The sequence below is a fragment of the Thermobia domestica genome, unplaced genomic scaffold (genome assembly GCF_964235325.1).
Source record: "Thermobia domestica unplaced genomic scaffold, izTheDome1.hap1.1 HAP1_SCAFFOLD_665, whole genome shotgun sequence".
Taxonomy (NCBI): Eukaryota; Metazoa; Arthropoda; class Insecta; order Zygentoma; family Lepismatidae; genus Thermobia; species Thermobia domestica.
The window spans coordinates 5926-20947 of record NW_027656375.1 but is presented as its reverse complement, the minus strand read 5'-3'; the positions used below and the strand labels follow the sequence as shown (position 1 = coordinate 20947).

The 15022-nt window shown below is 35.7% G+C and overlaps 1 protein-coding gene across 1 annotated transcript in view; it reads right to left on the bottom strand.

Moving 5' to 3' along the window:
- The window catches only part of Tmem63 (transmembrane protein 63), a gene marked incomplete at its 3' end in the record, with an annotated part of 90844 nt that extends 76346 nt beyond the window's left edge, over positions 1–14498 (bottom strand). The window contains exons 1-2 of the mRNA XM_081747792.1: positions 14372–14498; positions 4097–4295 (exon numbers count right to left, since the gene is read on the bottom strand). Coding sequence (XP_081603918.1) covers positions 4097–4258 — 162 coding nt within the window. The remainder of the gene's footprint in view (positions 1–4096; positions 4296–14371) is intronic.
- Positions 14499–15022: the final 524 nt, after the last annotated feature.

Here is a 15022-nt window from a genome sequence, read left to right as displayed (position 1 = left end):
CAACATCCCTTTTAACTTTTTCGCCTGTTCTTCCAACGCATCTACTTCTGCTTCGGCGTCAGTTAGTATTCTTTTCTTCTTTAACTTTTATTTTCTTCTTAATATCTTTCTTTTCTCGAGCTGCTCTGTCTTCTTTTTCATCGCAGTCTTTCAGATACTCATTTCTTCTGTTTGATGCATTCCTCACATACTGGACCATATTCTTTGTGATATTCATACTACGCATGTCACCAGCAACACGCACAGCATCCAACACACTTCTCTAGGCAATCAAGCACTCCTCTTGGAGATTTTTAACAATGCACTCTTTGTTAATGGAGAAACTCCTTTCCACTGCTGCGTTGCTATGGAAAAGTACACATATCTTAAACATGAATGTTTTAAATGCATTGGAGACACCTTCTTAACAGATCATGGAGAAAAACGTTTGTCATTTTTGTAACTGAAATTTGACAGTTTTCGTCCTGTGTCTTTAAACAAAATTTTAAATATTCCAAATTCACGGTATCAGCATTTAGACAAATGTCTCCAGGGCGAGTGTGATACGTGATTCACGAAGGGTTTCGTTGGTCATAGTTTCTGGAGACAAGTAATTTGCGGCTCTTGTTACACTGTGTTTTAAAGGACATTTTTGCATATTTTTTTTTTTTTTTTTTTTACACAGTTCTTGCAAGAATCTTCTGCATTCTTTCTTAAAGTTCAATATATATTAACATCCTTCACTCCTTTAAGCGATGTAACCGCAGAAAATCCAACATCAACTAGATTAAGTGGTTTTAAGATGTCCTTATCAAAAACATCTATTAAGTTTTTTAGCTACTTTTAAGACATCTTTCACGAAGCGGCTTAACAGACTACGAATCAACGTGTTTAGGTAATTCCATAGAAACGGTAGTACAAATGGACTGTCTGTCTGGTACTTAGTGAGGAATTCTTCTAGTTCTACAGATACGGACTGAAGGAACCCTAATCTAGCAGGCAACAGTACATCAGAGATGTGGGCTTTTACTTTAGAGGAGTGATGTTTCAGGAAGTTTTGTTTTCACTGCATCAACATAAACTATTAAGGCAGGAATCATAGTTATGGCACGGTGATAACTTTAGAATGCTCCACCCACCTAATAGAACAAAATTTAAGAGGGAAAACTGCTGTTCCAGATGCTGCCACGAAATCTGCTCTTGTTGAAGGGAAGTCCTTGAATAAATAGTACAACGCTCTCAAAAACTCTGTCACATTTCAACCAGCTTTGGTATGCGCAGTCTTAAAATCCCCATTAACAATATGTAAAGAGCACGTTCCTGCCTCCAAAAGCTATGGACCTTCACCATTTTCTTCACTCAGATAGGGATTCAAATCACTCAGAAATTTCAAATTAACGTTGAGGTCATCAAGAGAAACCTGAAGTAACTTACAAAAATCGAGACCCTTGTCCTTGAAAGTATTTATAAACGCACTTAACAAATCCTGGGCAGTAGCATGTCCGAAGAATACTGATGTTAAATAACGTGTTAAAACTTTATTTTCGTCACTGTGCCAGAAACGAACTACTAAGTCCATTTAATTTTTCTGTGAGATAGTGTTTACGCTTTCGTCGAACGATAATTTTGTAGTTTACGAACTAATGTCTGTTGGAAATATGGACCCAATCCAAAAGTAATGACATAGCCTATTTTGTCTTTGTGCAACTGCATATTTTTAGCGACTTCACACTCAGGAAACATTAAAGGAAACAAATCCGTTGCACTCGCTTGGCTTCTGGCCGATGCATGACTTGTAACGTTTGTGCAATATCCAGATTATTTCTGCTTTCATCACTTGATCTTTGATAAGATAACTCTTTATTACACCACTAGTTTTTGCTGGGCTTTCATTTTTCCCCTGAACAACTGGAGTAGATGATGTGCCAGTCACTGAACTGAAAGACGCTGTAGAATTTTTTGTACAGGAACGCTCCTTGTTAACATTGCTTGAGAACTTTACGATCGAACATTGTGCATTAAGAGCTTTAACAGCTATTTGATGTTTCTTTCCTTTCTCATGAGATTTCAATGATCCAGCTCCCATATTTGAAATGTCAAAATCAGTTCTGTAGAGTTTACAACTTGCTTTAAATGGATCGTTGGACCTAATAACCCATTTCCACTGGCCTTTCCACGAGTCCTGGAATTTAGTTTTACTTTTCCCCATTTTAATGGCTGAAAAATAAAATGTTAATTGTTAATGTGTAACAGGATTTATTGCAAGACTAGTAAAATGTTAACCTAAATACAAAAAGTGATTCCGTTAAGATGTGGGCAATTTTACTTTTTTCCGGTGATACACCTTTCGGCCACCGGAAATGGTGTTCACTGCGACATCCACGGACTTGAACTATTGTTAAAAAGCTTCGGCACAGGAGTATAAGCGGAAAGTTGTTCCAGACCTGTCTACTACTCTTGCTACAGAAACATGTAAACCAATGTCTTCACAAAGCAGAAAATAAGCTTGATTCATACTATGCAAATAAGCAGCAACTACAGAGAAAGCTTCTAGCTTGTATGCCAGTATTCCCTCAGTGTAAGACACAAACTTAATAGATCATAAAATTTAACTTTTTCAATTACCTTACTCTCATCATCGGGGACTAATTTAGCTCTTTTTGTAGTCACTGTTATTCACATGCCAAACAAATAAAATCTTATTCAGTCTCTTCTTGTACCCTCATCATACTTTCCCAAAACATTTACCGCTTGCACTCTGCTCACGTCTGTCTGTCTTTCTCAACTACGTCTCCACTGAATAAGTTATTATTGGCTTTTAACTTATGTTGTAGTATGTAACTTTATTGCATTTTACAAAAATATATTTATTCCATACCAATCCCAAAAACGATATTTTAAAAACAATTTTAAAACTTCCAGGTTCCTCGTCCAATTCCAGGCTATTTCCAGGTTTTCCAGGTCCAAAAGTAAATTCCAGGCTAATTCCAGGTTTTCAAGGTTTTCCAGGTCAGTAGACACCCTGTGAATGGCACTCACCAGATTATGGCGTATGCTGATGAAGTAAATCTGATAGATGGCAATAGAGAGAAATGCAGAGGTTGTATTAAACGCCTGCAAGGACATGGTTTAGAAGTAAATGTAGAGAAAAGTAAATTCGTTCATACTTAAGTTCAGTGTGACCATAATACTCATTAAAAATATCAAATAATCCTTTCAACAAAGTAGACATTTTCAAATATCTAGGATCAACATTAGCAGGCAAGAACCATCCTCGCAAAGAAATCAAACGTCAACTAAAAGCAGGAAATTCGTGTAATTATTCAGTCCAAAATCTTTTGTCTTCGCGAATCCTGTCAAGAATTTAAAGCTTATAATATATATAAAAACGATAAACAAGCCTGTTGTGCTGTATGGTTACGAAACATGGTCGCTTTCTTTGAGAAAAGAACGCAGAAAATGTATTTGATGATAAAATCCTGAGGTGAACATTCGGACCAAAAGAGATGGGATCTGCGAAAATTTCTTAACGAGAAATTGTATTATCTATATCGTTTAGCAAAGATTGTTCGGTTCACCAAATCTAGAAGGCTCAGGTGAGCAAGTCATGTAGCTAGAATGGAAAATAGTACAAATGCTTTCAAAATTTTAAATTGATACCGAATCGAAAATAGACCACTAGGAAGACCTGGGCGCAAGTGGGGGGACAATATTAAGATAGATCTCGCAGTAATAGGAACAGAAAATAGAAACCGGGTCCAGTTGGGTAAAGACTGAAGTCAATTGAGAACTTTTGTGCAAGCAGTATTGTAAACCTCCGGTTCTATAGGCCATAGAGTAGTTATTAGTAGTTCCACACACAAAGTAAGTTTTCTCAAAGATATGTATGTTGAGGAAAAAGAGGCAACAACATTTCTTCGAAACGTTCACAATTGCTTGAGTGTTTTCTTAATGAATTTCTAATAATTTAAAAATTCAACAACTCTATAAGATGAATTATATTAGGATTACCTGAATTTATTTTTGCTTAAATCATCAACCACTATCACAATAGAACACTTCAATTTCAGGAATACGACAATCACGTTAATATATTTATAATTAACATCCAACTCACCAACCATCCTAAAAAGTTAAGCAACAAGTTCTCTGGGATGCCTTCATAGGTAGGGGTAAAAATAATTGTTGTATTCAACCTCTTGTGCCGGTAATACACACATGAATCACTTGAAGGTTTCTGAGTAGAATATCTCTCTACGTAATCCTGTGTGGATAACATCAGTTACTCTGGGAAAATACAAAACCTCTGAAAAAAGCTACAAAAAAATGAAGAACGTTAGAACTGAGCAATATTTAGTGTTAACGTTAAATTTATACATGCAATACAATCATGAATACTTAAAAATTATTCACTGACCTTTATCCCCCCAACCCTCAAGAAACAAACGGGAGGAGGCGATCAAAAGCAACGAAATATTTTCCTTAAGTTTTCTGAAAATATATATTTCTCTGTTAAATAAAACGTAATATTTTAACAGATGCTATAACTAATTTCACAGTTCCAGTGTATTTAACTCAGCGATATAATTTGGAGAGCCATTCCTACTCTCATTATAGGTCACTTTAATATACTATAGGCAATGAAATCACACAACTCATGTACTTACTGGCTTATAATTAATTGTATATAAAATACGTATCATTATATGGTAAACAGTTAGCCAATCAACAATCCTAGCTCGCCTATACCGAAAATATAACCCAATAAATAAATCATAAAAGAAACAAGTAAAACAACAATTCATATATCACCTCACAGAATATAAGCGATATATATTTTACCACTATGTGCATCCATGACCAATCATGTCCTTGGGTAAGTGCATTATGATAAATGATAAATTCAATTTTGATTAATTCATTGAAAGAAAACTTCAATTTTGATGCAAATTTTTTAATGAACCCACTGATAATACAGTCCCAGTTCTTAATATTTCTGTTATCTGTTATGATTGTATTCTATATGTAAATGATATATTTACTTGGTGGCAATGTGCAAGTGGTCTTGGTCTTGAACGACTATGCATGTTATTCTCTGTCAGCATGAAGGGAAAATAAATTTCCCTGTAAACAAAGATCCGAGGAACGTAAGGATTTAGGTTCAATTATTTTGACAGGATCTTGAAGACAGCCTAGGTGTCTGTGACCAGAAGTGTACCATGGCAAGACAGGATGGCATTAGGTGTTGAATTGCGTGGGAGATTTAATCAAACAATTCCAGGTATTTACTTTGTGCTCCTGTAATTAAAATCGGTGCTGGAAGACAGTATGCTGATGAGCATTACGCCATTGTTTCTGATTTTATTTGGAATTTGGACACAGTAGTGACTACAGTTTGTGTGCAAATTCGTGTTTAGTCTGTGCTTATGTTTCACACTGGTGTCTTAATATTTGGTAAAGCAGTAAATGCTGATAAAGAGAATGTAACTGAGAAATTTATGCATCTACAAAGTTCAGCAGTATATATGCCTAATGAAAAATAAAAAATAAAAAAAACAGTCAGTTTTATTAAATACTGTATGTACACTTCTCCAAAATATAACTGTACGCTTGAATTTTTCTAAAGAAAGAAAAAAATAAAGACTAGTGAAAGCTTCCCAACACATCTTGCTGTTTGAAATATTCAGGTCTTTTTCCATTACTTAATGTAATAATAGTTTCAGAGCAAAATAGTACTTTGGCAATTATGCAGAAAACTTTGTTTAGTTAGAGAAAAAGCACACACTTTTTAACCTAAAGAAAACCGTAAAAAACAAGGAAGATTTTAAGGACTTCCTTCGCTATCAATACAACTGGAAGACTGTTCCATAGTTTGTTTTCAAAGCCATGCGTGTTCTAGTTCTTTCTTTCTATTGTAATTCAGTAATTTTGAACCTAGTTCGAATCCCATTGGGTGCTTTTATTTATTCAAGAACAAACTTTCTGCTATTCTCACTTTAGTTTCTGATATTATCGTTTCCCTCTTTCTTTCTTCAGAAGAAGTCATGTCGTTAACTTTTAGACAGTCGCATGCCGTTCGTATCCGACGATTTCTCAAGCTCCAATGAAATGAATAATTGGAGCATTTTCCCTTTTTCTTTTCTTTCTATCTTTCTGTTTTTAAGGATATGTAGATGCTACTAAATGGTTACAAAATGGGGAAAAAATTAAATGAAATCTGTAAGTTTTACGTCCCACGGTTATGCCGGTTAGGCTAAAGGAGACGATGATGATGAGAGATGAGTGAAATCGTGGAATGATGAAAGTGGGAGGAAAGGGAGAACCCCGAGAAAATCCACGAGCACGGTGTTTGTCCACCACAAAGTCCACACGGCGCGAGCTGGGATCGAACCCAGGACCCCAAGCACCGGAGGTGAATGCTCTACCACTGAGCCACCGCGCCCCCCTGGTTACAAAATGGGTTAAAGCGTTTATTCTTGCGAGTGTGTGTATTGACGGAAGGATGCTAGGAATTTCACTCTGACAAAAATGTATGCGCCCTTGAAGAAGCTCCCTGGAATGGTTAACTTACTCTCTCCTCCCAGAATGTTTTCGAATATTCACGAGCGTAGAAATAGGGAATAACTTTTATTTCGTAGGCGAAAGTACTACAATTAGGAACAAATCTTGTTAAGAAGGTTGGTTAACCAAAACTCAGTTAGATATTTACACTGTCCATGTGTCCGTCCGTCCGCAAACCGGAAACATTTTAACGATTACTTGATCGATCATCACCAAATATGTTGAGTATGAAGAGGGTCACAAGTTACGAATCGAGTTCGATTACGGAGACAGTAATCAAAGCGGTAAAAAAATGATGGATTACGTTGATTGCTATAGAGCAAAAACGGTAACATATGTATATGGAGAAGCAGTTTTCTGCTATCGATTAATGATCCGAAGAGTACATTTCGTCTATATCCTTTACTCTGTACTAAGACCGAAAGCAGAAGTCCAGTGCAACTCTCGGTGTCAGTATTGATCTCTACATACCAAAAGTAATGAGATAGAAAGAAGTGTTTTATTTAAAAATCAATTTAGCGTTCTAAGAATAGGAAATATGTATTGTTTTTTAACCCCTTATTGAAACCGGAAGTTTCATATATTAACCACTATCGGGCTTAACGTTGTTCGCAGCCCATAATAGATAGCTGAAAGCGATGCCCTGTACCAGAAAATTGTCGATTTCCGGTTTTAGCAGCGCTAGCTATAGAGTAAAAGGATTATAGATAGCAAGTTGTTTTGTGCAATCAATGAAGCGGCCCAAGAATATATTCCATCTTTAATCTAATTTCTTCCTACAACCACTTCCGGTTTCAATATTAATTGAAAAAATATTACGCCGGTTGTTTTTCATCATTTTTATATGTATCCCCCCCCCCCCAAATTTTACCTAGACAGTACTCTTTTCCAGACTATAAGTAATATGTGCAGGAAGTAACTACACATTAATTGAACTAACGCAACATTTGCAGATAAAAATGTGTGTGAATCCTCTGATCACAGTGAAATGGAGGAGTTATGCAATTCTGTGATTCTTGTATCTTTGTATGTAGTTTGATCAGCTGCTGGTCTTTTCTCCTATATCCATCACATATTTTTTGGTCTGGAGTTATGCCACTGATCATTATGAACCATCCACATTTGCGCTTTCCTTTTTTTATTTTTCATTTTTTTATATATCTGTTGTGTCCAGCTTTCTTGAAAGGATTACAGCAATACAGCATATTCTGGGCAGTTTTGTCCACTCACAACACTTTTGCTGAAACTTCTTGTGTATTTTGCACTCAAACTGCCACCCAAGCTTTGTCAGCAAACACTAACACACATCAATTCCTATCTTGTCACTTATATACTGTGAGGTACAGATTAATGATATTCCTGGCCTTGCCCTGTGATTGGACAAAAGATCAAAATTTGTTGTTGGGCTGTTCACACTGTTGACTATGACTAGTCAGAATAAAAGTATTTGGTACTGCCCTGTATACATTGCTAACTTATACTGTGTGTAGCTATAACAACACCATGTTTACAGATACACGTTTTTCGTTTATTACGGTCCAATTATATGACATTCAGTGTTACAACTTCAATAACTTTACTGCTGTTTTTGTCACTTACAATTATCCTTGTATTTTCAATGAAACTACTGCCGACTGTAGAAGATGATTGGTAAAAGAACGACAATCATTCATTGCCGTTATTATTTGCAGTCTACATACAACTTTTATTGCTTTAATGCATCACATAGCTATATATATATATATATATATATATATATATATATATATCAGGGCATTTTAAGCTACCTTTTTGTATCCAAATGGATACCCAGGCCTAAGCAGTTTGGATACCCAATGCACTTCATAAATCTTTAAACTACTGGAAAAGTGTTTGAACAATAAATTACTAGAATTACTTGGTTTGCTTTCCAGAGATTCCCAATTCTCATTATCGCCCAATCTTCTCAAAGATTGTTCTGTTTAACATAACCTGTTTCATCCTGGCCTAACATTTCCTGACAAGCAATCATTTCGTGTTTCTTAGGGCAATATCGGTAATTAAGATTTGTTCAGGCAAATTTTCTGACATAATTAAAAGATGGCACAAACTTGTAAGAAAGTAAGAGATTGTCTATTAAATACAAAGCGCTATTTGAACAATTTTTGACCCTCTTTGTTGCACATGCACAGTTACCTTCAGTGGCCGGGAAGGAGACTAAACTCCTCAGAAATTTTAGGATTTCTATAGAAAACGAACCAAATGTTACACATAACCTTCAAGTCTCTCTCTAAAATTTTGTGATTTCTAAACACTAAGTATTCGTAAGAGAAGCCCTACCCACATATTTTTCTAAATCTGTCGCTGGTTACTGGTGCCTATCCCCTTTTCGCTTATACTTAGATATTAGAAGCTCTAATACTCAGATTATAGTCACCGGTATTTTTCCTTTTCTTTTCTTCAGCGCGAGTTTTCTTAAATACAGTATTGCCAGAAATGTTTCCTTTTCTCTGGTGTCAGTACCCTTTATTCGGTTGTAGTAGATCATGTATCAATTGCCGTAACAGTAATACAGGTGCTAAGACTGCTAATGGTATTAACGCCTCCGTCAAACCTATGATAACCAGATGAGAAACTTACTCAATTATGTTCTGAACATGTAAGAAACCAAGCAATGCAAATGAAGTGTGAAAATAATACTAGAAATTACCAGTTACAAGTGGAATAACACGCTTTAAAACAGGTTGAGATTCAAAGTGTAAAAGTTATAGAAGGGAACCATTAACAAAAAGGCTTACATGCTATGATTTAAACCATTGCATTGATAAGATTTAAACCATAAAAATAAATTTTTGATTACACTGATTCTTTTAAAAAATAAAATATTGATAGTAATATTTAGTATTTCGTTAGGGAAATGTTTATTCAAGTTCACGTATTGTTATAATCCGTGTTGAGTAGTTTGTATCTTGTAATGTGGGTTTTGTATCCTCTCCATTTGTCGTTGTCCTGTCTATGTCCAACTTAAAACTATAGATATAAAAATAAATAAATAAATGATGGAAAATATCCAATTATCGGCTTTATCTTTAAGTACCAGACTGAAGGCGGATCTGAGAAAAAAATGTAAAAAAGAACATGTGCGCTTCTATATTGATGGCGGTGTGTTGAATCGGTTAGCAGAAGTCTGATAAATACGTCATTTTGTATGTCATTATTTCAAAAGTGTGCGTTATACAAAAATGCACTTTTGAAAAATCACTGTGCGTTTGAATTTTGTTACGTCTGTCAAGGGTTCTTTTCTACCTGGATACCCAGTAGCGATTTCTTAAAAAATGCACTGATATAGATATATATATATATATATATATATATATATATATATATATATATATATATATATATATATATATATATATATATATATATATATATATTATTTTGCATCTCCCAATCTCAATGTCATCGCACTCAGATATTTTAAATATATTGTATAGTGTAGCATAAGAAAGATTTTTTTTATAGCATTTTTGAAGGTGACATGTTTTGAGATATTCAAAGTCAAGTGTCAGATCCCCTGGCCTTGTCTACAAGTCTTGCCCGTACATATCTTTGTTACATATCATTGGAAGGCTTGTTCAATTTCTTGTGCAACAAGCTTTATTTCAGCTTCCTAGACCAATTAGGGCCAGAGTTACAGCTATTTGAAGATAGCTAGATAAGCCCAGAATTGGCATCTTCTGTGAACTTTAAGTTTAAATCATTTCAAAACTAAGAGATATGGGACTACAAACTGCCATGGTAACTAACTCTACGACTAGAATCAACTTGCAAATTTTATAAAACATCTGAGATGGGGTTGAAAATGTCACCTAAGGGTTGATTTGGCACAGAATGACTCACAGGTTTGTCGTAGGAAGCAAGTGTGTGAGCAAAGGTGGATAACTGCGTAAGCGAGAATAAAGCGAACACAATATGTTCCTCATGTTATTGGATGTCTTATGTCAGATAACTTCATAATTACGAATCGTGACTTAACACACTGCACTGACATACGAATTCAGTTCACCATGGCGTCCTTATGGAGTATTGCGTGGTTAAAAGCAAACACTTTGGATTACGTATTGGAACATTATTAGTTATTTCCGAAGTAAAATTCCGATATATTTCGACTATTTATACATTCCTCCTTTAAAATATTATTAGATATTTCCTCCGGAAATCTTACAAATCTATTGTCTCCTAATCCGGCCACCACGAAAGATATTATTTACCCAACCTATTTACCAGTTGAATTATCCATCAATGCAGTCCGATGAAAAGTTTAACGAAAAAAAGAATTATTCTGAGGAACGTTTTTATTTCGTGGCGAGGGTTAAGTTCCGCAGGTGCCTTCTCCCTCCCTTCCCAAACCACAAAATTAACGGAGAAATCAATAGGACAATACGGAGCTTAAGCATCAGACAAACCAAAAAGGTAATAACGTTCATCACTATATGGTGACTAATTATGGAGAAGAATGAACTGTAATCTTGGACTGTATGAAGCAGCATAGTAAGGCCATATTAGGTAAATTGACAATAGGGTATTACGTGTCAGTGTTTCAAACCCATTGTCTTAGCAACTAAAATAGGAAGCGTGAAATGGAATACGGAAGAGAAAGGTGCCGATTCAATCTAACAACACTGGACCGTGTCCCTAAAAGTATCGCAGTGCTACCCATTTCATGGGGGAATAAATTCGCAAAAAACAAAGACGAATTATATTACTTGAATTCACAATAGGATCATGTCAATACTGAAAATATATCGGATCTTAACGCTTACATATATAATAAGGTACAATCAGTGACACAAGTTGTTTCCGTTTGCTAAAATTTAGTTTGGGAAAAACGGTGGCATGGCTAGAGCGCACAGATTTTTTTTTTAATTTAATGAAAACTAGGCCTACTCAAATTGTGATTCACTCTGAAGTTATTTACGAAACTAATTTAATCAAACGGAAAGAACTTTTGCCGCTGACTGTACAAATACGAAATACAAAGCGTGCTCTATATCATGTAGTACTCTATGAAGGGAGACATGATGAAGTGCCACAGAAGTATCGCAAAGCTGTGACACACGCAAGGTATGTGTTCTTATGTCATATGAAGCGTTTTTCAACTATCCATGTTAATGCGTTACCACAGTCGCTCATGCGCCTGCTCCTAAAAACGCACCCATGCGCAGCGCTACCGCTCTGACTCGGTTAGATAGCATTCGTGCCCTTTTTACTGGTCACCTAGAAAGGTTTATAATTCCATTGAATCGTTGTTTTCATTACTTCTGAGCAGCGGCGCAAATCAGTCTTCAACATTGGGGGGACGGGTAAGACTATTCCTATTTTTTTAAGCTATGTTCAAAATATTTACCTACAAATCAAGGTTGTGTAGAATCGGGGGAGCAGAGTTGTCTCTAACATTGGGAGGCGGCAGATTGGAAGCTTATTCTGGGGAACGGTAATAGTATACAACAGTTCCTCATCGTGTTCTGTACTCGAGGATAGTTCTTACTCTTGCACCACGTACAGAAATGGTGGTATGTCATGTACAACAGAACACATAAGAAACCCAGATCATGTAGTACTAACACTGTAATATGCAGTATGAGTACACCGTGATGAGTTTCTTATGTGTGCTATTACAACTTCTACATGAAATACCATCACGTGTGTACGTAATGCAACAGTAAGAACTATCCATAAGCACGAGACATGCAATATGCGTTCAAGTCCCCCCCTTCCCCCACACACACACATAGTGAAATATAAAGTACAAGGGCACTACAGAGGCGCACATAAAGTGCACCGTACTCGAGGCAGGGGAGGATCCAGGGGGGGGGGCGATCGCCCTCCCCCCAGAAGAGGAAACTTTCTTATTTTATATATATAAATAAAACCCATCCCAAAGTTCGGAGCCCTTAAAAGTAGCAGTATGACAACCCACCGCCCCCCCAGAAGTCCGTCCTGGATCCGCCCCTGACTCGAGGATAGTTCTAACTCTTGCACCACGTACAGAAATGGTGGTATGTCATGTACAAGTTTCTGTCGATAAGTAAATGAAAGTCGCTTTGTTACCCTATTTTCAAGTTCCTAGATCCTCAATGAATAATCCGTAAAAGACTGAACTTCGTGAGTCCTCGGGAAATGATGAGGAACTGTTGTATACTATATCCCACATTTCAAATCGGATTATTGGGGGACAATCCCCCCAGTTCCAAGACCGGAGGGGACATGTCCCCCACATCCATCCGGGATTTGTGCCAGTACTTCTGAATATAACAGTATGTGCAACACTGCACAGTTGGAAAGTACACTTTGAATCGTACTACAATATGGATACATACGTCAGTGAAGAATAAAGAAAGCAGGGAATAAACAAATATTTGAGAAATATAATTGTGACTGAAGTAGGGAAATGTAACAGGAATAATTGTGGGCAAGACATATTAACATAACCATACGCAATTAGGAAAATGGCGCTTAAAACAGTTTTGTTTCTATTATCACGGAGGCCACAAGCGGAACCTGAGCCCATACATTTAGATTCCGTTGATTACTTGTCAGTTGTATTTGATATACCGTAGCAACATGCAGATCACAAAATTAGGGTTATGTTCCAAAGTTGGGCGTCCGTTTCCAGCAAAACTTTTAAAATTTACAGGAAAGATTTGGATAATCTGATCGTTTGTGTGCTTGATAATACATAATGGTGTCGAAAAATCTGTTTATTTGTTATATATAAGCGGTTATAAACATGGGACTATACCCCGAGCGGAGGGAACTACTTGGCGCAAGGTAACCGAACAGTTGCATTGTGGGAAAGTAACGGGCATCTATGTTATCAACATGGCGAATGTACAAGGGCAATGGGCTAACAATTTTAACATTTGTGAAGCAATACGTTGATAACGAGCAAAATCTTTTAAAAGTTTGTGAAGAGCACGGATTAATGAACCTAATAACAAATTGCAGAAAATGTGGAAAGGAGATAAGAGCGAAAAAACGTGGCTCAAGCGGACGCCCAACTTCGGAATAAATGCCCAAAATTAGTCCTTATCATCTGAGTTTAATGTGATGTCAAATACCTAAAAACGAATTACCTACACGAAAACTCCGGTTCTCAATGCGCAATGACTTAATCTAGAATTCTGCTGGCAGCTTTCGCTTAAATCAGCAAAATTTTAGTTAATCGGAATAATATGAAAACATTAGCTTTCCGTAATCTTGTATTTCGTTTCAGGCCACTGAGCTATGTTGATTGATATCAATTTTGTGATTTTCAGCGCTGCCATATGTGAAACACAACTGTCAAAGGAACAGTAGGAATCTATACAGGAATTATTACAAAATGAAAATCAGAGTTTTTGCGACATAGTTCTTAAAATAAGAACATTTAGTCGAGTTATTGACACTATATTTGCACGTAACTTAGACTGATAATATTTTCGTGGCTGTGGCGCATAAAAACCAAAACCCCATACTTGACAATACGACGTGGGATACTTCCACTCGTTATTTAAATACTGTTAATCCTAAATCATAAGAAAAACACTCCACAGTTCCCACAATAATTTACTTTCATTTCGCCATCATATCAATGTCAACTTATTTAGAGAGAATATCGTAGGATTCATTACTTAGAATAACTGTAAAGAATCCGTGCACTGAAGAATTTTTCGTTTCCCTTACAAAACTGTCATGCATACATATGAAACCATTTTCATGAAAAAGATCACACCAATATATTTACTAATTTACTCTAACAATAATAGAAAACGTCCATTCTTTTAATAATGTATGACATATAACTCACCCTGCCTACTTTTTGACAGCCGATGCATGGATGGATGCACTGCATGCACTCTGGTGGTGTACAGCTGAGACTAAAATGAGTGAAAGTGAAAGCGCAGGAACCAATTTGCCCATTCTCTAAATGACTAACCACATTCGTTTGTTATCAATCTGAGATTTGTTTGGTAGTAATCGATCAATTATTTTAGAAATGTTTGAACTATTGGCGTTATGAAACTTCTATCCTGTCAAATTATTGCTTTAGTAGAATATTTAGTTTTGGTAATGGTTTACTGAAAATATTTGTACAAAATATACAATTCATTCGCCTATTTTCGTTAATTCATTATTGTTTCACAATTCAGTATTCTACATACAAAAAAAAAAAAAAAAAGACCTGCAATACAATAGAGATTTCTACTAAAGTATGAATTTCCAATATTTATTCAAATATGAGACGTTTAATAAGAATATTCCGCAAAAAAAAAAAAAAGCACAGTCTTCTGCAGAGCCGTAGCTAGAGATTTCGGCGCCCCCTACGCTCATCTTACCAATAATATTATATATATATATATATATATATATATATATATATATATATATATATATATATATATACATATATATATATATATATATATATATATATATATATATATATATATATATATAT